We start from the raw sequence: 25,723 nt of genomic DNA on the forward strand, positions 1-25,723 counted from the left end.
GTCTATTTCAAAGTACACACAAGGCATTTCTTTGTTATATGTACATGTTTTAGGCTCTTGTTTGCATTAGATACAGGATTAATTATTTAATCATTTTGATTGTATTCCTTTCAATAAAACTAGTTACAAGACATACTATATATGACTGTTCCCATGGGAAAAGATAATTTTGTGATAAGCACTTATCCAAATGTAGTTTTGCCTGCTTTTTTCCCCAATTCCAGGAATACTTCCAGAGCAATGCCTGATACCAAAATGACTGATCTGTTTAGCCTACCTGCTGCTTTCCTCCAGCACATTGTTACAGCTGTTGTCACTCTGCCTCAGTGCAATGTGTGTACTCTTTTAAGGAGCAAAGGGAATACATCTATGTTGAGTGGGACTTCTATGGCTATTTTATAACCTGCATATATGTGAGGACTGGTCTGTCCAAATGTGATGCATTCTTCACACTTTTAGTAGTTTGGCCAGTCCATCTTTGCATAATGGAGGTATTAATGGAGTAATCACCTGTCTGTGAAATCAGCAATCCTTACTGCAGTGCAAGGCCTCCGTTACCTTCTGAAGAATAACTGCAGGATTTGGCCTTTAATGAAACATGCCTGTCATTTCATACTGAAATGCTGATCTCACTTTGACTGCTGCATAATTTTTGACTAGGTTTTTTGCCCATCACAAGTTAAGGGCATGCTTCACATATAGTTATTATAGATGTTATTATAGTTATTATAGTTATAGTTAAAGAAGACTGACACACAAAACACTTAATGTCAAACCTAAATGATTATTTAATATACTTAAAGCTTGTTTAAGAAGCCATAATCAGATTTAAATTTTTGTATCCAAAGAACACTTATTAGCATACACTAGAAAAGAAAATCCAACACTACAAGGCAAAAAAGTAGATTATGTATGATGAGTGTCTTCAGTACAGAAGTTATCTGTGAGTAACATAATTTAGGTTAAAAAGTCTGATAAAGTCGGAAACATTCAAAACAATGACTGTCAGATGACAAGAAAAATTTAGGGTTTTATTAGCTTTAGTTACAGTGAAAATGTTGATAAAACAATCCTAATGCCATTGATATCCGCAGAAAACTTTCCAGTGACTTTGCTAGGTTCTAGGTTAGAGCCATGTTTACTCTTTCTACAAATGAAATTCAAAATTGAGTGAACAGTATTAAAGTCTCTATTTTAGAGATTTTACTCAGCCTTGAAGCTGTTTTGCCTGCTCTTTTCACTGCTTTTTTTTTTTTTTTTTATATTACCCAGTAACTTTAATGTAACTTTCCATCTTCGGATCTTTGCTGAAGTAGGTGTGGTTATCTGCCATTTTTGACTAGTTATCACCCTAGTTGCAGTTCCTGTGGAAATATCTCAGACTTCCATATCTGTGATCTGTCAACAATACAGATCAAACCAGGGGGTTTGGATGCATTCTTTACATGCCTTGTCAACCTGTGAAGACTGAGATAAGGTGGCTTCCACAGGCACTGAGCTCTGTGATGTATTTTACTGTGTGATAATACCTTAAATCTCAAAGTACTACCATGCATTTTCTTCCATCTGTCATAGTAGTACATATCAGAAAGGATCCTGATCTACTGCTATGTGAGAAATTGATATAAAGGCAATAATGCAACTCACTTCAATTTGCCCATAAATAGATATAATTTATTTAATAATTGTTCTAATGCTGAATTCTTACTCAGAAATGTGACCTGACTTCTTAGTAATATAATGAAGAATGTATCATGACATAACAGCAATACTCATAAACATTTTGGACTTATTTTTTAATACTCTGGAAAACAAAGACACATGGGCCATGTGCGTATAGCTTTGCAATGTTTCTGTGAAGTGCAATTTCATTCCTATGTGACTGTGTTTTTCAGGTTTTATTTAAATAAATATTGCTGCATTAAAAAAAAATAATTGTGAAGCAAGGTTTGTGCTTGTCAGTTTGCCTAATGAAAAGCTAGCATTTGCAAAGTACATATAAATTACCCTTGAAATGTTAGTAAATGTTGGGCTCAAAAGTCAGCAGTATTTGGCTATCTGTATTAATAGATATGGTCTTGTGCTCTAGGTGGAAAGTGCACAAATAAGTCCATCAGTTTTAAACATTCAGATCAAAGGTGATGGCATCCAACAAATTGTGTGAAATGAGAAACTTACTAGTATGTAAACTTGAAAAAAATACACACCAATCATTAAGTGGTTTCTGTTCAAAGTAACTGTCCAATGTCCTGCTTTCTCTGGTTTTGCAGACAGATAATGTTGGAGAAGTCACAGGTCAAGATCGAATGAAGGTCTGTAGTTTTGAATATGTGGCTTAGTGAATCTGTTTCCAATAGGTGTTATTAGCAGAAGTAGATGCTTATTAGCATCACTTGATGTAACTTCAGTGACTTCAGCGAAGTTATTCTTTTAGACCACTGAAAGAAATTCAGCAGTGTGAGTTCACTTTGCTAACATTAAATGCAGCTTGCACAAATTAGGTTAGATTATCAACACCAGAACATGAACATGGACTACCAGACGTATCTTTCAGCTTATTCCAAAGGGACCCATGGCATTAGCAGCATTTTCTAAAACTATCCAGATGATAGTCAGACTTCTTGTTTTCCCTATAACTTTTGATGTGTCAAGAGCATGCCATATGTAATTTCTGGAAAATACTGAAAATTGGATGAAGTCTGATAATAATCGTTATTCTTGTCAGCTCTCATTTGACTCTACTGGAGGCCAGTAGAAAATATATTTCTAACTAGTTACTCTCACAGTAAGATATCTTTGAGAGTATCTGCTATTTTGATAGTACAGTAGTACCATTGTCTTCTCTGTGTACCAGATTTCCATGCAAAAAGACCTTATTTTGTCCTCTTTTTTTCTGCCTCTTGTTTCTTAATAAATTAGGTTTTAGATTTCCTACTGGCTAAGCTGATGAACCATATTTTACATTTTTTCTGGAAGTCTCTGTGTGGAAACACCTTAATATGCTTACTCTTCATTTTACATCTTATTTGGGTCTGTAATTTCATGTAGCAGAGGTTTGCCCCATTATTCAACATGGCAAGGGAATGAAAGAGCATTATCAAAACAAAAACCCCATTCAGCCAGTGAAAGTCCTAACATTCTCTGTGGATTTAGTTTTCCAATCTTTGACAACATAAAATATTACCAGGAAGATGTACATATATGTTATATGTGGTGGAGGGAGAATTTGCAGTCAGTATTTGTAATATGTATTGTTCTCTGAAGAATCTTAAGTGAAAAGATGGTGGTTTTGTCTGTTTGTTTGTTTGTTTGTTTTTTTCATTTTCTGTAGCATGTGTTTGCATATGCAAAATGAAAACTCCAAAGCTTTGGGAGTTCAATAAGAAAAAAAAAAAAAAAAAAAGCAAAATAAATTTAGTAATCTGCTCTTAGGAAAGCAGTTCTTAAGGACATCCTGTCCCAAGTAACAAAATGAGGTTTTTATGGTGCAAGTATATTATTGTCTAGTTCCTTTTCTAGTAGAGATGCAGATATGTTTTAACAGCGGTGTTTTAATTAACTTATAGTGTGTGCAATCAATTGGGATAATACTATTAGTTTCAGAATTAAAATATTATAGAAATTGCATCTTATCCAGGATGCACCAACTTAACTGTATTATCCTTGACAATCATGTCCACTTTCAGTGTTTCTAGTGTGGATCCATTTATCTAATGTGACAGCTATAGTGTCCATTGTGTTAATGGATGTACAGCTGCTTTCTAGAATCATACAATATAAAAGGTCTTATCCTCAAAGGGCAATGCTGCTGCTGTTTTCCATGCTTGTAGGAGAAGACATGACTGCTAACTCAGAATTAATTGTAAACCAGTGAGCTGTCAGTGACAGATAGCTGTTACACATGGTAGTACTAGTTCAGGAGGCAATGTTTTAATGTACTATTCTCCCTACAGCATCCCTAAACTGGGAGCCTCCTTCCTTGCCCTCCTCCTGCCCCCATTCTAATGCAGGATATCCTTAGGATCTTTTTGAGAATTCAGGTTTTTTCTGCATAATATTAATTCTTGCTTTAGTGAGGAGTAATATGATCTTCTTAACTACATTTCCTCAAACTCACATAAATAAAAGTGAAGACTGACATCATGATGTCACTATGAGGACTGGTTGTTTTAGAGTGTGATTGTTTAAAGGACTTCAAAGTTTCTTTTTTTCTTTTTCTTTTTTTTTTTTTTTCTTTTAAAACAGTGTTGATCTGACTACCTTTAAAGCCCTGTGATATTATACAAAGCTTCCTAGTGGACAGCTGCTAAAACTGTGGGTTTTGGTGATATTATACAAAGCTTCCTAGTGGACAGCTGCTAAAACTGTGGGTTTTGAAGTATGTTTTTCTTATTATTATATACACAATTGAAAATGAAATATTCAAATCCTGAGGTTAGTTCTAATACAGGGCAAGGGTTGCATCACCTCAGACAAAAATTGCTACCTTTTCATAAGAGCCGTGGCCTGCTTGATTTCCAAGGTTATGTGCGGTACTAAAAATGCTATTGGAACAGAATACTAAAGGGGTTTTTATCACATCTTTCTTTTTCATGAAGATCACTGGAAAGTTTCCTATGTCTTGGTACTGCATAACTCGGCATATCTGCTGTATTGACTGACAGTGGTGAAAGCATAAATACACAGCATTTCTGTAACAGTAATTAGCAGCTTCAACAATAAGATGCAGTATCAAGAATGATTATTGACATGATGCCACATGTATCAGTTTACTCAACACAATTAACAAACCTTAGTTGAGGCAATACTTCTGTAACTCATTAAATATTATAAACATAATTTAACAATATTAATATATCAGCCAATATTTTAATATATGACAATAATAGGGTTATTTTTATAATCAGTCTCCAGATAATGTACGTTCCTCAAATGGGAAATATTCTCAATTGTTTCTTCTCACATTTAAAAATGTAATTTATAGATGAAAGTCCCAGAAACTTTATTACCCTGTTCACATTACTGAAGCCAGATGAGTTTTACAGAATGTAAATCAGGGCAAATTTATTATTATAATTAAACTTGTAAAATCTCAGCAACAGCTGCTTCTACATTTTAGGAGTTCATATACATTATTGATCAACACATGCTTTTACTAATGTAAAACTTCTCAGAGTGTAGAGAAGTTATGCTGCTTGTTGTTTTAACTGCTCTAGCGCTTCTGCAACGCTTCTTCAATTGAGTGCACTTGTAACATGCATTATCTGTCTTGCTAGAAGGAGCTCATCACCAAAATCAAGCTAAACAAATAAACTGAAGATCACGGAAGTATTTAAATTACTAAAGATCACATAAAATATAATTCTATTACAACTATATTGTTTATATGTGAGTTTCTTTCCTTCTTGTAATACAAATAATCTCTTATATAATGTGCCAGAGAAACAGATAAGTCAGTGAGATCTGTTTCTTCAGGTTCTTGTACCCTAAATACCTAATGGCAGCTAAAATGTCAAGTGTTGAATGTCTAAAGTCAGGTGCCTAAATAGTTATGAACACAGTACAAGATCTCTTTTCTTACTGGTAAGTTAACTTTAGTCATAGGAGTATAGCAACAAGGAGTCAAGGAGTATAATAGGGTTGTCAAAGGAATTAATCTGTGTTGTCTTCTAATACATGTCCTAAGTTTACTTAGTCATCTGTAATCAATTATCGAGTACATACACCTCACAAAGGCATTTTACTGTTATTTTACAATCTTGCACGTTTTTAGGATGGCATGAATGTTCACTAGAGCTGCCTCTCTTTCTCCATTAACTACAGATGTGTTTAGAAAACTATACTAGATACAACACTAATTTTTAATAGGTATCTGCAAAGTTATTACATTTTAAATTGATCCTTTCTCAGCGTTATTTTCCACAGAGTTTCTGGTAAGAAATATCTAATAAATGTAGCAAACTGTGGTTTACTAATGTCTAGCCATTTTGGTGAATAATGTCTCTAAACATTAGCTTAGATGTCTACTGGTAGCATGCCTGGCTATTTTTTTTTTTTTTTATGTTTTATTATGTACAGCAGTTTCCATGTCTTCTCCCCACTTGCCTTTCCATGCATCTGAGATGTTAATTTGCATAATTGTAGACTTAGAACTGATTTCCTGAGTCTCAGACAATTAATTCAAGAGGACGGGGGCTAAGACTGAAAATGCTGAAAACTTAATAGTATTTTACCGGACTCCCAAGTTGAACAAGGTAGTACTCTGATTTAGACTAGTTTAAACTGTAACACTCAGCTTTTCTGTTAGGTCAAATTTACTTGCAGTCAAGATGATTGTAGATGGATAACAACGCTTATTAGAAAAAAGGACTATTTGCCTTCTAATTGGGTATTAGGAAGGCAAAACTTAAAATAAAATATGTTGTGGTCCTGTATTTAGTATCATTGGTTAAGGGTTTGTCATTCTTTAGAGTATCCAGTTTAAAAAAAAAAAAAAAAAAAATTCCAACAAAACCCAGGCAGGATTTATGGCATGAAGTCTATAGTTTCATGAAATAAAATGAAGGAACATCACTACATGAACAAAGAAACTCAAAAGATAATTGAAACCATAGGATCTGACTATGAGTCTTTCTTCATTCACTGTCTCTGCAAAACTAAAATAACTCCCCAACCATGAGGCTGTTTTTTCCCTATGTTTAAATGTGCTTGGGACCATCAAGCAGTCATTTCCTCCCCGGTCACTGGGCAGACTGTAACTGATAATATTTTTCACCCAGAAGAAAAGGTCAGTTCTCTGCAGCCTAAGTAGCAAAAGAGATATAATAGGTGATTAAATTTATGCTTCCTTTTAATATACTACAGTGTAATTTACTGATTTCAATGAAATTTTAGTACTGTGAAATTGAGCAGAAGAAATAAAATGATTGTCTGGTATAACAATTTACATTCTGAAATCAATACCAACATTGTTATCTTAGGGGGAAAAACAAGTAAATGCCTAACTGCTCCAACTATTTATATGGGTAGCATGGTATGAAGATGCAGTATGAATTGCTTTTTTTTTTTTTTTTCATTCTTAGTTTACCCTGAGAGATTGATGGAAACCTTATCTATGTCTATTATCTTTGTTCTGTGGGTAAGATATCAAGATGGGCATGGAGAATGGATTATCCTGTGATGCAAGTAGGATCCTTAAATAAGAACTGCCATGGGGACTTCACAAGGAAGTTTAGTTTAGATGTAGCCAAGAAAAAAATAATCTTATTTTTCTTAGCAAATTGCAGGAGTCTACTGTATAATTTGTATATAACACAGAGTTGAGCCAAGATTATCTGGGAGAAGCAAGAGTGGTTTTTACTAAGAAAGTAGAATGATTTTTTCTCAGATTCATATTGTTTTGTAAGCTTGAGTGGAACACAAAAGAAAAAGGTGTATGAATGATCATTGAGCTGAATTACAAGAAATCCTGTTTGAGGCGCTTTGTGGCCTTCCTGTAAGATACACTACAACTACACACTTTCAAAGAAAGTCACAGTCCAGATTTTCATTCATCTTTCAAATTTGGAAAAGATAAGATAGATTGTAGATTTTAGGGGGCTTTCATTAAGCCAATCAGAACTGAAAAAATATATAACAAACCATTGTTTATTTATAAAACAAACTAATACAGCAACCATATGTTATTTCAAAGACCTTGGCAATTTTTTCTGTGAGAAAATACATAGATATTTTTGTGTAAATTTCCTATTGCATTTTAGTTTAAAAAGAATATCTTTATCCCAGATCACTCTTGCTGCTTTAAAAGGTGCACTGTTTGTGCTTCCAGCATAGGAATTTGAGACAAGTGTGGTTTATCTTATGAGAAAAGAAGGGTTTAAACTATAGTTCATTAAAACTATATTTTAAAGCCTGGTGATGCCCAGCACATCTTTTCTCTTCCCCTTTGAAAATTACAGAATCACAGAATTATCTAGGTTGGAAAAGACCTTGAAGATCATCCAGTCCAACCATTAACCTAACACTGACAGTTCCCAACTACACCATATCCCTCAGCACTATGTCCACCCGACTGTTAAACATCCCCAGCTCTCTGCAACCTCCTTTCAGGTAGCTGTAGAGGGCGATGAGGTCTCCCCTCAGCCTCCTCCTCTCCACACTAAACACCCCCAGTTCCCTCAGCCGCTCCTCGTACGACCTGTGCTCCAGACCCTGCACCAGCTTCGTTGCCCTTCTCTGGACACGCTCGAGTCATTCAATGTCCTTTTTGTAGTGAGGGGCCCAAAACCGAACACAGGAATTGAGGGGCGGCCTCACCAGTGCCGAGGACAGGGGTAAGATCCCTTCCCTGTCCCTGCTGGCCACGCGATTGCTGACACAAGCCAGGATGCCATTGGCCTTCTTGGCCCCCTGGGCACACTGCTGGCTCCTGTTCAGCCAGCTGTCAATCAACCCCCCCAGGTCCCTCTGTGACTGGCAGCTCTCCAGCCACTCCTCCTCAAGCCTGTAGCGCTGCTGGGGGTTGTTGTGGCCCAAGGGCAGCCCCCGGCATTTGGCCTTATGGAAACTCCTCCAGTTGGGCTCAGCCCATGGCTCCAGCCTGTCCAGGTCTCTCTGCAGAGCCTCCCTACTCTCGAGCAGATCAACACTCCCACCCAACTTGGGGTCATCTGCAAACTGACTGAGGGTGCACTCAGTTATTAATTATTAGTCTGGGTTTTGTCACTTGATTTCTTCTATTTACAGGCTTTATCTCATTAAAAAAATAATATCTTGTTTAGTTCATGAACCAGGAATCTTAATTTTGAGCTTGGGAGGAGTGAACTTTATTAAACAGACATCTTCCATAGAGGACATCCAATGAAACATAGTTTTTTCTTGTTCCCTTACAATATTTTCTTAAACTTGTGCACAAGAAATATCTTCTTCATCATCATAATTTCACAGGCTTTCTAGAGTGTTTTTCTAATGTTTACACTTGATATTATTTTAATATATTTCTTCTCAGACTTCTTTATTCATGAGTTGGGTTTAAGTTTCAGTACAGTATGTCATGTATAGATTATTCTGTTTATTTTCCATAAAGGAAAATTTATTTTTTTTTAAGTTTCTCTTGTAAGCCTCCATAAGGAAAATATTCCCAGAATGTTTCCTTTGTCTTTACTTTTGCTTCATAATATTCCTTTGTCATTTTAGCGCAAAGTATGATGTAATAGTTTAGAAAGGAAAGGGAAATTATTTTTGTCGATGCAAAATTTCTATATTTGAAATAAAATATCTCAATGACAATTGAAGATGTGTCATGCTTGAATATATATTCTGGTGTGCAAATGTATGGCTCATTCTGTAAAACTTAATTTGCCTTGCTGTGAATCAGATGGTGACATCTGTCTTTCTGGAAAATAAAGGACAGAAATCAAGGCTCTTATTGAGTATATATAGAGAGTAGAGAAGAGGGCATTTTTGTTAAAAGTACCTGATTTGTAAACTCAGAAGCCAGCTCAGTTGGTTAAAATTCATCAGGTTCTATTTGCAACAACCCAGTGTAGAAATGTTTTTTTAATTCTAGCTTGTTTTATAACAATGGATAGGATCTGTAGCCAAATCTGTTCCCTGTGAGACATTCAGCAATGGAACAATAGTATAATTATCTCTTGGATCCCTGATTAGCAAAAACAATGCAATAGTTATACAAAGCCTTGAAAGTCTGGTTTTCAGAATAAAACAATCTCACCATGCAAAAGTTTCTCTTAATGCTGATTTCTGTAACTTGCTATTAGATTCAAGCACATAATTGGAAGTAAAATGCATTTCAGAAGCTAGTATACAATGGAAAGCACTGAACAGTTTTGAAAGTTCATGTTTGTACTTCCTACATTAAAGTTCTATTTCCAAGACAGCTTGTATCTCATCAACTGTAGGACATTTCAAACACTCAATATCACATGGCATGATCTTTCCTCTACTTCAGACTTTGAATACTCAGGTCACAGAATACCTTGGACAACTCACAGCCCACTTTCTGTCTGCATATGGAGGTTTCTGGGAGAATAAGGCAGCAGCAAAAAGCTTAGTCCCACAAGCAGTGCCCAAAGCTCACTGGTATTGGCACAGCTTTTCTAGAAATCCATGCCGAGATACAATTCCTAACCATTCTTTTGCTTAAGTAAGGATTTCAGGATTGTATCTTTAATGCTCTGTGCCACTTTCCAAAGCAATAGATTTATATGGAATGAAGTTACAAATTCTAGTATCAGAATATATTTTATATGGCTAGGATTGTCAGAAATAAAGTACTTCAGTATAAAATCATGTTTTCAGCACTGGAAATTTATGAAACTGCTCCAGATATTTCTAGATTTTATTTTATTTTCAATTAGAATTCACAGAATCACAGAAGGGTTGAGAGTGGAAGGGACCTCTGGAGGCCATCTAGTCTAACCTCCCTGATCAAGCATGGAGGCTTAGAGCCAGTTGTCCAGGACTGTGTCCAAATGGATTTTGAATATCTCTAAGGAGAGACTTCACAACCTCTCTGGACCACTTATGCCAGTGCTCAGCCACCTTCCCAGTAAAAAAATGTTTCCTGATGTTTAGAACCTCCCGTCTTTCAATTTGTGCCCATTATTACCTATCCAGTGGCTGGGCACCACTGGATTCCTCATGTCAAGACAACAGAAGGGAGAAAAATAGGGCAGAAGAATATGAGGAAGGGAAAATAAGATATTACGAAAATATATCTTTAAAATTATTTAAGTATCTCCAAATAAAGTATTGTAATGAAGAAAAATGCAATACCCTATGTCAAGCACAGGTTCTAGTTTTCTGTGCTTGATAAACAAGGTTAGGAATATCCCTACCCTCTACCATCCATCCCTCCTCTTCACCCAAGAAATCTTATTGATATTTTTATCAACATATTCAAGTACCACAGCTATTACTTATATTCAGTAATTCCACAAATTACAATTGTTAGAAAGTACTAGGTATGTATTTGATTTTGTTGCGGTAAGAAAGAAGCAGCTAAATCAGTTTCATCTAGTTGATTTGATATAATTTTTGTTGTTAGTATGTTTAGAAAAAGTATTGGCTGACTGACCACCTGGTCTGAAAAGAGAAAAAAAATGTGTTCCTATTATGCTTGAATGGTCCTTTTATCAACATCAGAGTTTGCTATCCTTTATCACCATCTAAGATACAGAATTAATTCTTCTCTGTATCTCTTGTGGGTGTGAAGTTATACTTCACCTAGATAAGCTTTATAGAATCTGCTGCAATAGGTGATTAAATGAATAATGATTCCATGTAACTAGTATCAACTGTTTTTCTGATTTTTAAACTCAGCCCAGGTTCAGAAACCTATTGAGTCAACTTGCTCTGCATTATATATTGAAATTACTTTGACACAGGTTAAGATCATATTATTTTGATGGAATTTTCCTTTCAGTTTTGGGTTTCAAATAACAATAAAAATAAAGATGGGATTTTTTTCAGGACCCGAAGAAAACCTGTATTTCCCCCTCCCCAAATAATGGTTTATGATTGAATATGTCAGATTTTAGATTTGAATTTTGGCCAAGTATTGTGGACCTGAACCATAACCCTACTTCACGCTGTACAGAATCCTGCATATGTTTTAGCATAATTAAAATTATAATTACTTGTTATCATTAGTGCCAGTGTTGTACCAACTATAAATCTCATTACTCAGAATAACTTGATTCTGTCTTTAGGTAAAAAGAATTCAAAGCTGCATTTGGTTGCACAAGGGAGTAGATAAATACAAACATAGTCTAAGCATGTTGTAAGATTTTCTTCTGAAAGAAAAGTCCCTGATACTATTGTAGAGAGAAGAAATTCAGTGTATTAGTAAGGGGCTCACCACTGAGCTGGGACTGTGTGTCGCATCCCGTGTGCCGGCAGCTGTGGGCAAGTGGCTGTGTCTCCCCCAAACTGGGTGTGCGTGGGGTGTGCATGTGGATTCACTGACAAACTCCAAGGTGGACCAGCCGGTGAGTAGGAGGCCCCGATTGCGGTCAGGGCTGTCAGGCTGCCAGAGGGTCCGTGCTGGTATTCAGGGGGACCCACGGGAGTGGGGTGCCTGTGGGATGAGTGTGTGAGTGTGTGCACGAGAACGGGGACCCGTGGGGTGGGTAAGTGGGGCTGGGACACACGCAGGGGTGTTGAGTGGGCAGAGGGGCCCTGCCAGTGCTCGGGGGATCCACCAACAGGCCCGTGCCTGTGAACCTGGAGAGTGCGGTGCGTGTGCTGCACTAGTGACCTCCTGCCTCTGCCAGCCCCAGAGGAGGAGGGGACGTGTCTGTCTGTGCCCGTGTCTGGTGCGAGTCCTGAGTGTGGGCGCTGCTGGGGGCAGCGCCTCGTCTGTGGCCATCTGTGTGGCCGGTCCTGGCCGTGTCCTTTGTGTGAGTATGTGTGTATCCCGGATCACTCTCAGTCGCCTTACTGCAGCAGCTTCATTAGTGCAAAGGGGAAAGTGGCAGACACATCTCTCAGCCTGGTCAGAGACCCCGAGTCCCCGGGCGCTAGGCTGGGGTTCAGTGGTTGGGCAGGAGAGTCCTGCACCAGGCAGCTGGAGGAGATGGCCACATATCACATTACTTAACGCTGTCATAAGCTCCCAGTAGACTGAGTGACCGTCTTCCTTTGCAATTAATATGATATGCCTAAGCTTAAGCATTTGCTTTGAATCTCTCTTTGTAGAAGGCTTTTTCCCCTTATTGTTTTGATGGCGCAGCTTAGTCTAAAGTTTCTTGACGGACTGCATGCTGTCTATTCATCATCTCTGGAACTGGATCGCTGTTTACATGACCTTCAGGTATTTTTATAATCCTTTATGATTTGTGGGGTCCTCAGTGGGAGGCTCAGAAAGCCAAGCCAACAGATTTTTTTTCTTATCATTTAAAGGATGGCTTTAAAAATTTATAGCACTATCAGCTAAGAAGTTGCCAGTATTAGTGTTAGGCCCGTGCCATTTTACTGGCTGACTGGTCCCTGTCAGTATAGAGTCAGAGCAGATTTCAGCGAGTATGAGGAGCTTTTGTTGCCCAAAATCAGTGTTTTTACTGCATAACTCATGAAACTGGACATTTTTGTAATTATGGTTTTTACTATTTATTTAGGTGGTTAATTAATTACAGGGGCTTAATTATTTTGCAGAATCTTAAATTGAAATTTTCATCCCCTCCCTTACTTTAAGGATTTATTTTCTCAGTCATTCATATTTTCTCATAGAGTCTTAGTTTAAAAAAAATGAAAGTAATCTTTTCCTGTGGCTCTTACTGATTTTGCTAGTGACAGAAATTCTCTGGAAAAACAGATCTTTAAATTTGGGTTGCTGAAAATAAATGCAGAAATAAAAGATTTTAAGCTGTGTAGTTAGCTATATTTCTATTTTGAAATGAAAAAGTTGTAAGAAAAAGAATAAAGTGTGAGGTAGAAGTTTCCTTTATGTTAGTATCTAGAGTTAGGTCCTCTGTTGATGTAAATAAATACAACCCAATGACTCAGAGGATCTATTTGGTTTTACTATAGCTGTATTCTAATCCTAAAGCTAGAAAAGGAACTTAAAAGCAAAATGCTAATTATAAAATAACAGCCAAGAGCAAATACTATTACATTTATTTCTATACTGAATTACACAGTCATCCAAAATTGACTTAATCAACTATCTATGTCCACCCAAGGGAGATGAATAAAGAGAAACCTGGTAGAAGATATTGATCATCAGATAAAATGGTAGCAATTACCATTAACAAATAGTTTTTAATAAGCAAACATGCAGTTATAACTTGAGGTTTTCCTCATTTTAAAAAAAAAAAATCATAAAAATAGAATCGGAAAGAAAAGGAGCATCAAGGCTGATGCTTTTTCCATTAACTTCAGGAAAACTTACTCAGATTTGGGGTGGATACAGGACACCTGATTTTCACAACTTAAAAATTGGTAACTAGTGGAAGATACCTGTTGTAGTACCTTCCTGATGTTCCTTCTTTTTACCAACTCTGCAGAAATCTTGAATGATTAGCTTAGATATAACCCATAACTTTCAGATGGCTAATATTGATAAGAATGTAACCACTGAACTAAAAAATTATTAAGCTTAAGGCAAACTTCGTGATTCTCCTCTTTATTCTAAACCAATCTAGCTAACCAGATCACTCAGGCTCCCTGCTGCTGAAACTCATTTTTGTGGGAACATGTGCTTAACTTAATTTAATCACTCTCTTGAGATACTCTTGAACTAGTTGTTTCCGATGCTTCAAAGATGCAGTATTTTGATCCATGAAGACCTGTAATATTCCGTTCATGAATCCCACAGTCACGGTTGCTAAACAGTTTGCAGCAGTGCTATCGGCTCTGGTGCTCATGGGGAATCACTGTATCATTCTGTGGCAACAATTCACAAAGTCAGGTTATTTCTCCAGATGAGAGAGGTTCAAAATCAATAATGGTTAACTAATCCAAGTGTAAACTGCACATTTTTTTTCCTTTTGAGATGGCTGTAGGGGGTTTTTTAAGTAGTTCAGGAAAATTTGTAATTCTGGATCTCATTCACTGTGTTGTTTTGAACAAAGTATGCGCTCTTTATTTTAATTCTCTTACCAGAGTGATAAGCATTTATTCCATCATTGCATTCTGTGATTCTCCTGACCACTGTGATTTAATAGATATATTATCAATCCAAATATCCATATTCGTTATATAATTGATATCAGTTAAGTATCCTATAGATATGTATTTATATATCCTTCTATTCCTGGAAGATGACAATGATTTTTATTGGTTTGTATAAATTGATAGACTTTTTTTTTTGTTTTCCAGTATGAACAGTGATAATACAGGTTTTACCCTTGGAAATATATACTTAATACATTTGCTGATGTCATTTGCTTTTCATAACAGTTTGTAACAGGTTCTGCTTCTCAGAGAGAGTTTTTATAGATCGTGTTTTTAAATTTATGAGAAATATACTTATTGTCTACTGATTACTTTCTTATGTGAAGCTTACTTCACAGATGAGCATGTGCAGACCTTTGAAATTTGGCTCTCCTGCCTGCCATCTTCCCTGGGTTGCTCTAAAAACAAGCCAAAAAGCCCCCAAACCACCAAGCAGACATGATAACAATTGCCTTATAAGCATTGCCAGGAATCTATTTGTATGTCAAAAGTTTTTAAAAAAAAATACTCAGGAGAATAGAAGAGCACTAATCAGCGTGTCCTGTGCTCTTCTTTGTAGTCCCAGCGCCGTGTTACATTTCACCTCCCCGATGGCTCCCAGGAAAGCTGCAGTGACAGTGGTCTGGGAGACCACGAGCCGGTGGGTGGTGGAACCCTGATCTCACACCCTCTCCCTCTGGTTCAGCCGCAGGACGAATTCTACGACCAGGCTTCACCGGACAAGAGGACTGAAGCTGATGGCAACTCGGACCCCAACTCGGGTGAGTCACCGTCAGTGCTCTGCTTATATGAGTTTCTTTGGTAACTTGGTTACTTTCTTTTTCATCCCTTTGATGATGCACATGCATGAATATTTGGTCACGTTGGCTCGTTGGTAGGAAAGAATAATCATTGGTGGGAAATAATGTAGTTTGCCTGAAGTGTTTTATGTTGTAATTTGACTATAGAAACAAAAATATGTGAAAAAAAGAGCTTCATACTAATTTCACAGTGAGAACAGCTGGGAAAAAGGAAGTCCTACAGGGTAGCAAGCTTTTCTTGATGTTTGTGGTGCTGTTGCTATTTAGCATTGGACTTTAGGAAAGTCATTCTAAAGACAAATTTAAAGAACAAGGACATCAAGGTTGCCCTATCTGTTAGACTAACATCAAAAACAGTAAATCAGTGAAGCACTGAAAAATTTAAAGAATGGAAATTTCTATAACACACCTATAGTTCCCCATTCTAAGAGCAAGAAACTCAGGGTTTCTTTGTTAGGTTGGAATGGCATGATGTTCTGCTTTTTAGAATTGTTGGATATGCGTTTTTATAAAAATACCAAGTAAGTGCAGTTTGTCTGATTCGGGAATTTCCACCTTTTTTCTTCTTTCCTTCTCTGTAATACATTTACATTATTGCAGTGTTTTTGTCTCAGTCAGTACCAAAAAAATGAAGAAAGGTCTTAACCATTATTGTGACTAGTATTTTGTCATTGGAATGTGGAGACTTGGACATACTGCAAACTGGGAGGGGGCAGTAATAATGCCCTTAAGTTTTCTGTCCAGAATGTGGAGTAAAAGGTTAAAAGTCTTGTCTGTGCTCTTGGAAGGTAATTGAACTTGAGTTCTCTTACATCCCAGGAGTATAGAAATAAGAATTAGTTTCTCCCTTTGGCATTTCTCCCTTTTGTATTAGATGATTAAATTGTCACTGGGCCTGTACAAACCAGGAGAGAAGGTGGCCTTGAGATCTGATGAACAGTATTAAGGTCCATGTTCTCATTTGGGCAGAGCTGGATCTGAATTATGACATTTAAATCATGGCAGATGAGAATCGAAAATGTGGAATATTGACCTTAGAAACGTTTTTATCTTATGGGAAGACCAAGAGGGTGTGCGGGGTGGAACTCTACGAAAAAACAATTTGAAATGTGTTACTGTTTCAGTATTATGGTTTCCCTTTCCTTTCCTTTCCTTTCCTTTCCTTTCCTTTCCTTTCCTTTCCTTTCCTTTCCTTTCCTTTCCTTTCCTTTCCTTTCCTTTCCTTTCCTTTCCTTTCCTTTCCTTTCCTTTCCTTTTCCTTTTCCTTTTCCTTTTCCTTCCCTGCCCCTCCCCTCTCCTTCCCTGCCCTTCCCTTTTTTTTTTTTTTTTTTCTGGATATGACACCTGCATTTTATTTTCTTTACCAAATCAGAAATGTTGTTGGAATTGTGATCTTAAACCCTAAATCTGTAGAAATACAGAGAACTATAAAAGAATACCAACTATGAATGGAATGACTCTGGAGCAAGAGCGTATGTCTGCTTAAGCAAGCTATGAGCTTAAGTGGAATTATCTTGTTAATTCTCTGACCATGTATGAGACATGTGAAAGATTTAGCAAGATCAGAGAGGAGTTTTAAGGCAGCATTGCATCTTGGCACTGTCACATTGTCTTCATCGACTCTGAACTGCACATCTCTTCAAAATGTGACATAGAAATCCTTCAGGAGAGTTAGGAAAAATGGGCTTTGTAACCTTTATATGAAGTTATTAAAAATATGTTTTTAGAAATTTTGTATCAAACACATTGTACAAACACAGTATATTAATCATGACGATGTATTCATCCCTAATGCAGAGACTAATAGAAGATTAGTCAGAGTGAGTAAGTGTTCTTAAAAGCTATAGGAAAGGTTTTAATATGTCTATGGTTACATCTAGTTTAGCCTAGGGGTTGCTAAATTCATGGCAAATTTATGAAAATCTAACCATCAAGCTGTACTGATGATTCATAAAGTATTGAAGTATAGATTTTTTTTACCTTTTATGAGACTGAATTAGGATAGACATTGAAACAGTGCAATCCAGATCTCATCAAATCTCACAAACTACGAAGGGAATGTTATGGCCATTATTGTGACAGAAGTCATCCTAGGAAAACCCAAGGCAGGAAGGGAGTGATACTGCCCATTAGATGGATTTGACTTTTTATATCTTATTCAGTATCAAGTTATTGCCTAGGCACTGTGTCCAGTTCTTTTGCTACTGGAGGCACAAGTTTTAGAATGAGGTGTAAGATGGAGTTTAAAGTAGTTTATGATTATTGAAGATCCTATGGCAATTTTCAGAAGATAAAAAGGCTATCTGGTGATTGGGCAAAATTACTTTGTTGGTATTTACATATGTTCATGGTCAAAATAACAGGTAGTATCATTTCAACATGGTAGGACACTTCTAAACTGAATTTCTAGTTCTATTGCAGTGAAATGTTAAATAATTGTATTTAACAGTAGATGTAGTTTCATTTCAGTGGCTGTTTAAGGGATTGCTGTTTATAAAAGTAGTTGGAGCATGCTGAGGTAAGAGATACAGCTATAAAGTAAGGAAAAAGTCTTGGAGTGTAGTACTATTACCATGTAAATGTAGTGCTGCCAGATTTGAATGACAAATGTTGCAGAACAATGTTTTATTTTGATATTAAATGTTTCAAGTGAAGAGAAAGAGAAGTGCTTATGGGAATATTTTCTATTGATCTCAAAGAATAAAATCTACACAAAAAATACAGATTTGTCCCACTGTATTTTAATGAAAGTTCATCTAAGCAAAAGTTCACTTCAGCTCATGGGAATATGATGTTAATCTTGATAGTAAAGTCCTTGTCTCATGGTGAGAGCAATTTTAGTTAATGGCTTTAATGCGCAGTGTACTGTGTCATTTATTATTGTACACTGTGAAGTTATGTGAATAAAAATGCAGCCATTGTTTCTCAATATTAGTATGTTTCTATTTTAAATATATTTGAAGAGTGACCAAGAACTAGGTCTTCAAAACCTGAAATAGGAGGGAAAAAAAAAAAAGAGCTAAAAGTCTTGATAACTTATGCAAAGGTAGGAGAAGCCTTATCATCATATTTTTCCTGCAGTCATTAGCTTCTACAGAGACACAAGAGCTACAATTACATGATTTAATGAAAGAAGCATACACATTGAGAGTACATTCATCTACTTAATCTTAAAACAGCAATCTCTCACACTGGGGGAAACTGAAATGAAGAGAGGGACCAAACACTGGCATTGTCAGCCACACACTGTCACTGTGGTTATGATGGAAAGGCAACAAGATAGAAATATGAAGTAAAAGGTAAAATTTTTAAGAACTTTTATAATGATGTGTATAGTGCAAGTTTGGTTTTCATCACTCAAACCTGTCCTCTTTGTATAGAGCCTTTAATTTTCACTTGAGGGTTTCATTCTGTTCACTAAGATATCTTTTCCATTTCACCATTGTTAATTGATCAGTATTAATTGATTATCAGAGGACTATGATGTTAACCTGACAGTTGCAACTTACTTATATTTCACTTTTGTCTCATTTGCACCATGATACACTTTATAAAAATTCTTCTATCAGTGAGCAACAATTCAGTGTGTTTAAAAACAACATAACATTACAGAGTGGCACCAGCACTGTGGTTTTGTTATGCATTATTAAACGATAATAAAAATAAGTAATTCAAATTTAGTACAAGAAGTCTCATTATTCAAGACTCATGGTTATGGTGATTTAATTTTGCATACAATATTGATTATAAGGCAAGCCTTCTGTATGTTACAAAAGTTTATTGCATTTAAATGCAGTGATTAACAACCTTAGCTTTGTCTTGCTGACCATGACTTTGCCAGCAGCATGGACCAAGAAGAAGGGAAAGCAGCATGGTATTTCCTGGCTACATTGTTTGTCACCATGATAACACACAAAAGAGAAAGATTGTAAATATTATAGTGTTGAGAGTCTGAAAAAAAACCCCAACAGAACAAAATAAGACACATGCAAAAAAAGGCGATATTACAATTTCGTGAAAACTAATGGTTTTAAATAATCTGAACTGTGCTTTGGTCTGTGGAATGCTGACTTCAAATGTTCTTCAGATAAACACTATCTTTTGAATTTGGAGGGTATGTGTATATTACACTTCCTATAAAAACTAAAGGAATATAATCCAAAGATCTATCAGCTCGTTAAAGTTATTTACCTTTTATTATATCAGATTTTAGAATACATAAAGTTTCTTTAGGATCTAAAAAAAAAAAAAAAAAAAAAGGTCTCTGTAAATTTGTATTTACTGGTATGACTTTGTAGCCTCTCTTATTAGCAAAAATGCAGCTTTTTAATGGTTTTCAATGTGCGTCTCAGGAATTGCACTTTTAACACAAACATCTTCTTCATCATCAGTTACATTAAAAGTGTGCAGCTGTCCGATGTATTTTAAGGTCAATTATTTCTTCAGTAATCATTCAAAAGAAAACTGTCTTTTTGTTTGCCAGCAGTCAGATGCAGAATGTTACTTTTCATTACTATAAGTATGGTTTTCACTGGCCTAAAAAAATCCCACCTTATTAGTGAAGAATTCTTCTTTCATTCTGGTTTAGTAAAGGTTGTCAGGGACCTAAATTTAGATTGGAATTGTTAATGTATCTAAGGGTTTCATGCTGCAGAGCTGTGTGATAGAACTGTATGAAGGAAAAATGTGCCTCCTAGTGTAAAGAAGGGGAAAAATGCACTTTCATGAAAATGCTTGATAAATCACATTTTGATAGCTGCAAGCTGTGGATGTGATTCATTTTTCTTCAAAGAGATAAAGAGGAGTAGCATATATTTAGTGGAGTGTTAGAACTGCTCTAGGGAGAAAGACTACTATACACTGTGGATGAATCTGTGCAATAATTCCAGTGGTTTTAAATCAGGCAGAAATACAATATTTATGTCTTCTGATATATGTTTATGAATCTAAGTAACTGCTTGCCTAATTTCTACACCTCATTAATAAGTAGTATCAATATATGTTACATAACACAAAGAAATAGCTTTATGAAACAGGCAGCTGTAGAAAAAACTGTAACAAATACACTGGTTTGAAGGTCATCCTTTTTGCTTAGTAATAATTACGTAGACTTAAAAGTTAACTTTATTTAGTACAAATTAAGTAGAATATTCTATTTTGTCCTAAGTAATTAATTACAAATTTCAAAACAATTCCATATTCTTCAGAGTAATAATGGTGTCTACCGATGATACTGTTTGTGGAGAGCTTTTTTAGATAAATGTGGCTGATAAATGCCTGAGTTCCCTTTTAATAAACCTAATACTACGGTTCCCTTTTAATAAACCTAATACTACGGTGGTTTAGTCAAGTGATGTCAGGGGTATTAAATCTTACTGTAATTCCAGTAATAAGTAGGAATATCTCTGTGGCAGTCATTTAATTACGATTAAAGTTCAGAGTAATGGTAAGATTGTCTTGTATTGCACTTGTTCATATGATAGGGTCCCATGTGGAGAAACTAAGCCTCTCATGCAAAGAGCTTTGGTTTTACAGTGTCACTATCATTACACCCAGTGGGTGATGATGGTTTAACCTTGTGGGCATACCCTCTGCTTAATCCTGCCTTTCATTTACTGCCTCAAAAGTTTCTTGTCTTACTTGGCAATTTTGGAGTCCATAGCTGAACATACTAAGGTGTGGGAAGAAATGTTACTCTGTTAATGCTTAGCTCTAGATAAATCACTGTCCATAGTTATTCTTGTGTTTTCATAATATGAGACTCAATGTGAGCTAAAATAGGAACATTTGCCTTTGAGTCATTTCCTCCATTTCATTAAACACAAGTTCATACCTCACACAGAATCTAACACTGTCACATTTAGCTACAGGCAAGTAGGAGTAAGAAAAACTGGAGTCAAGTTGTTGAATTAGCCTACTGAAGAGCTATAAAATAGTCTGAAGTCTGAATTCAATCTTAGCTCATGCACTTATTTCTTTACAAAGATAAATAAAATCTGAGAGGCGTAAGAGGTATTGCTATCTCTTTACATCTTTTTGCTGCCTCATTACGAGTGAGGATTTTAAAATTGTCTTGATTTAGAAAAGTCACTGTGCTACATCTGTTCCTGTTCTACTCTCTTTTCCCCCAAACACCAAAGCTAATTGCGATGTAAATCAGGATGACATAGCCATTGAATGGGCAGTGAGAAGGGAACTTGTCCCATTGCTTCTCCAAGATGAACACCTAATGTGTCTGAACTTTCTAGCTGCTGCTGCCATCCAACATGAGAAACTGCAGGTCCTCAGCAGTGAGCTGAAAAGGCTAGATGGGGCATGGGGATTATTCAGACTTGTAAGAAAAAATTAGAAGGGTTAAATGATTAAAGGAAGGGGAAGGGTGCACATTAAGCAAAAAGTGGTGCCGGTGACTGCCATTGCTGATGATATTTAGGACAGTTTAAAACCACAGATGCTTTTGCCAGTGGTGCAGGCTAAAACAAAAGACCGATGTAAGGAACTGCTGTTATTGTCTCCTATCGGTAAGAGTTATCTTCTCACAAGACTTTTCTTATCACAATAAGCCCAAATCTACTGCAGAGATTCATAGATTTTTCTTAGTTTTAAAATATTATCATTATTTAGTCAAACCTCTGTCATAGCACAGTGCATAGAATTTCACACAAGATTTCTTAAACCAAGCCTGTATTTTAAAATAGTCCAGTGATTTATTTCCCTTAGTGTTTGTATTGGGTTTACATGTCAAGGTTAGGTGGGGGAGGTGTGTGTGCTGCAGGGGATGCTTCTATGAGAAGAGACCAGAAGCTGCCTCCATGTTAGACAGAGCCAGTTCCCACTTGTTCCAAAACAGACCCAATGCTGCCCAAAGGTACACAGCACCTGGGAGGGAGAAGTAGGAAAAATGTGAGAGAAACAACCTGCAGGCACCAAGGTGAGAGTAGAAGGAGGGGGCGGAGGTGCTCCATGCGCTGGAGCAGATTCCCCTGCAGCCTGTGGGGGAGACCATAGTGTTCCCTGCCACCCATGGAGGACCTCAACCCAGAGCAGGTAGGAATGCCCTGAAGGAAGCTGCAGCCCATTAAGAGCCCACGCAGGAGCAGGCTCCTAGCAAGAACTGCGGCCCTGTGGGGGACCCACTCTGTAGCAGTCTGTTTCTGAAGGTCTGCATCCCATGGAAAGGACCCATGCTGGAGCAGTTAGTGGAGGACTGTATTCTTTGGAAGGGACCCTGTGTTGGAGCAGAGCAACAGTGTGATGAGGAAGGAGTAGAAGAGACAAAGTGTTATCAACTGACTGCAACTCCCATTCTCTGTGCTTCTGCACCAGGGGGTGGGCATTCCCTGTCCTGCAGGGGGAGGAGTCAGAAGAGTAGGAATAAAGGAGTGAAGTTGAGCCTGGGAAGAAGGAAGGAGCGGGGGACATGTGGTTTTAGTTTTGTTTTTCCTGTTTCTCACAATCTTACTCTATTGTTAATTGGTGATAAATTAATCTTTCCCAGGTTGAGTCAGTTCTACCAGTGATGGTAGCTGGTGAGTGATCTCCCTGTTCTTATCTCAACCCATGAGGTTTTTAATCTTATATTCTTCCTTGTCTTGCTGTGGAGGGGGGTTAATAGAGTGGCTTGTTGGACATCTGGCAGCAGACAAGTTTAACTCCAGTGTTAAAGTGACTATTGTATTCCCAGTCTGAAAGCTGTTATCTTCAGTGTCTAGGTCTTGTCTGTGAGACTGAACTGGCCTTTCTCAACAGGAAGTCTTTGGCTTCCAGAAGCGCATAGATGTTTGAGGCCCAAGGGATGATTTTGACTAGTTTTGCCTCCTGCATAATACAGGTCAGAAATCTTAGCAAATAACTTACAAAAAAACCGTGTGTCTTCTGCTTGTATCTACAGCATGTTTCATAATGATTCCTTAAGTTAATGATCTTCAGTGAAGAGGAAACCGTATTCCAGAGCTTACTAACTTCAACTGAATCAATTTTTCAACTTTTACTTGATAAACTGGATTGTTTAGACATAGTCTAAACATAGTTTAGTCTATAGTTTAGACATCGTGCTCAAGACTCTTGGATCTGTAATAAATTGGTTAGTTCTTTGTGGTATTTTGAATATTGAATTTTTTTTTTCTTGAGCAGGTTTTTTTAATTTATTTTCTTAAATGTTGGTCCCATAGCTGTCCAAAATGAAAAAGAATAGTGAATCATTCAGTCCCTTCTAACACTCTTACAGATAAATGACATAGTCAACAGCTTCAACTTAAATATCCACAAAAAAATACAACATAGCTCTTCTAAATCACAAACTTTTAAAAATCAATTTCACTCTTTATCATTCATTGTTTTGACCTGAGTGAGTACTTTTCCATGCCTCATGAGCATGCTATTTAACAGTAATTCTTAGCAGTAGAACAACAACAGATTTTTCTATTCCTTAGAGACTTTTCATGGGCTGTAAAAGTAAAAAGCACAACTGAATACATATATCTTTAATCAGGTTAAATATATCAGAAAGACTTTATTAGCATTATAGGTGCTCTATCAGATAAGTATATTTGAGACAATGCACCTTTTAAAGGAATGATAGTGTGATTATGGCAGCAATATTTGAGATTTTTGAGGTTGCGTTTTCTGAAATTCAATGAAAGTTATTATTGAACAGCTATGACTGTTACATTGATACTAAGATTCATTTTCTGATGTTTCACATTCTGTTTCTAATGGACTCTTAGCAGTGCAACTCCTATTCACAATGCCAAACATTTAATTGTTTAAAAGAAATATTATAGTTGTGAGAATAAAAGTGGTTAGAAATTGTAAGTAGAATTAGAATTGCTGGTGGCTCCAATGAGAGGTATCACTCCATGCAGCAGGAAAGACCCAATTGCATCAGCGCAGACTTCAGTCTGACCAACTAGGAAGCAGCTTTTCGGTAAAAGAACTGGTAGTCCTGGTGGACAACAAACTCTCTATGAGCCAGAAATAAACTCTTGAAGAAAAGAAAACAACCTCCTGGACTTCATTAGGAAGGGTGTTGCCAGCACTGGTGAGACACATTTGAAGTGCCAAGTCCAGTGCTGAGCTCCTCAGTACAGAAGGGAAATATATGGAGTAAGTCCAGCAAAGAGCCACAAAGGTGATTAAGGTAATAGAGCATCTGTCACATGAGGACATGCTGAGAGAACTGGGACAGTTTATCCCAGAGAAGAGAAGGCTTTGGGAGGATCTTATTAATGTGTGCAAATACCTGATGGGCTGTGGGGAAGAAGAATAGAGAGAGAACCAGACTCTTCTCAGTGGTATATGAAATAAAAGAAGAATGGGAAATGGGCACAAACTGAAATAAAAAGAAATCATCTTTAAATATAAGGAAGAAATCCACTCACACTTTCTTACTGTCAACGCGATAGAATGCTGCACCAGGTTTCCCAAAGAGACTGTGGAGTCTCCATGCTTGGACATTTTGAAAATCAAACTGGACATGGATTTAGTTGACCCTGATTTGATCAGGAAGGTTGGACTAAGCAATCTCCAGAAGTCCCTATCAACCTCACCCATTCTGTGATTCTTCAATCCTATGAAATAATTAAATTTGTCTTTTATAGAATGTACAATACAGATGTGACAGAAGAAGGAAAATCTGTATTCTCTAAGGTAAATGAATTATAAACTTGTAAATTTATGGTAGGGTATCTTGTACAGTACTATACACAGTACAGAAATGTGATAAAAGACTACGACCAATGGCCTGTCTAGCCCCATACTTTGTGTGAGCAGTGGAAGCTATATATGGAAAATACCTCCTGAGGTATATATCTGAAACTGGTCAAGGAAATTTCATAGACAACTGCCTATAACCCACCACAGGTTATGAATGAAGGCTGTAGTAAGTAGCCAAGAGGTACGTGTGTTAGTTCCACACATTAATGATGGAACTCTGCTCCATATTATAGACTCTTGAATTTGGATGCTTACATGTAGAAATATAAATCTTTATCCTAAGTGTCTAAGCTCCCTTTTTTATTTGTTGAGCACTAAAACTTTCATTTCATCTTGAAGCAGGTACCTGGAATAGTTTGGCTAAATTTCACTCTAGAGTCCATTTACCATATTCCTACTGAGCGTAACAGGAGCTCAAACACCAAACCCACATATAGACATTTGGAATGGAATTTAGCTCCAGAATGTATAGGACTTGAATAATTTGTTACACATGGACATCTGGTGCTACT

At 36.8% G+C, this 25,723-nt stretch overlaps 1 protein-coding gene across 3 annotated transcripts in view; it reads left to right on the top strand.

Annotated features, from left to right (window-relative positions):
* The window catches only part of PCDH9 (protocadherin 9), a 710,780-nt gene that overhangs the window by 438,481 nt on the left and 246,576 nt on the right, over nucleotides 1-25,723 (top strand). For 2 of the 3 annotated variants that reach the window (XM_074931165.1, XM_074931157.1), the window contains one exon: nucleotides 15,257-15,458. In XM_074931165.1, the coding sequence (XP_074787266.1) occupies nucleotides 15,257-15,458 (202 nt within the window). The remainder of the gene's footprint in view (nucleotides 1-15,256; nucleotides 15,459-25,723) is intronic. The other variant, XM_074931172.1, reaches the window with a different exon arrangement.

This window comes from Athene noctua, chromosome 1 (assembly GCF_965140245.1).
Source record: "Athene noctua chromosome 1, bAthNoc1.hap1.1, whole genome shotgun sequence".
Classification (NCBI taxonomy): Eukaryota; Metazoa; Chordata; class Aves; order Strigiformes; family Strigidae; genus Athene; species Athene noctua.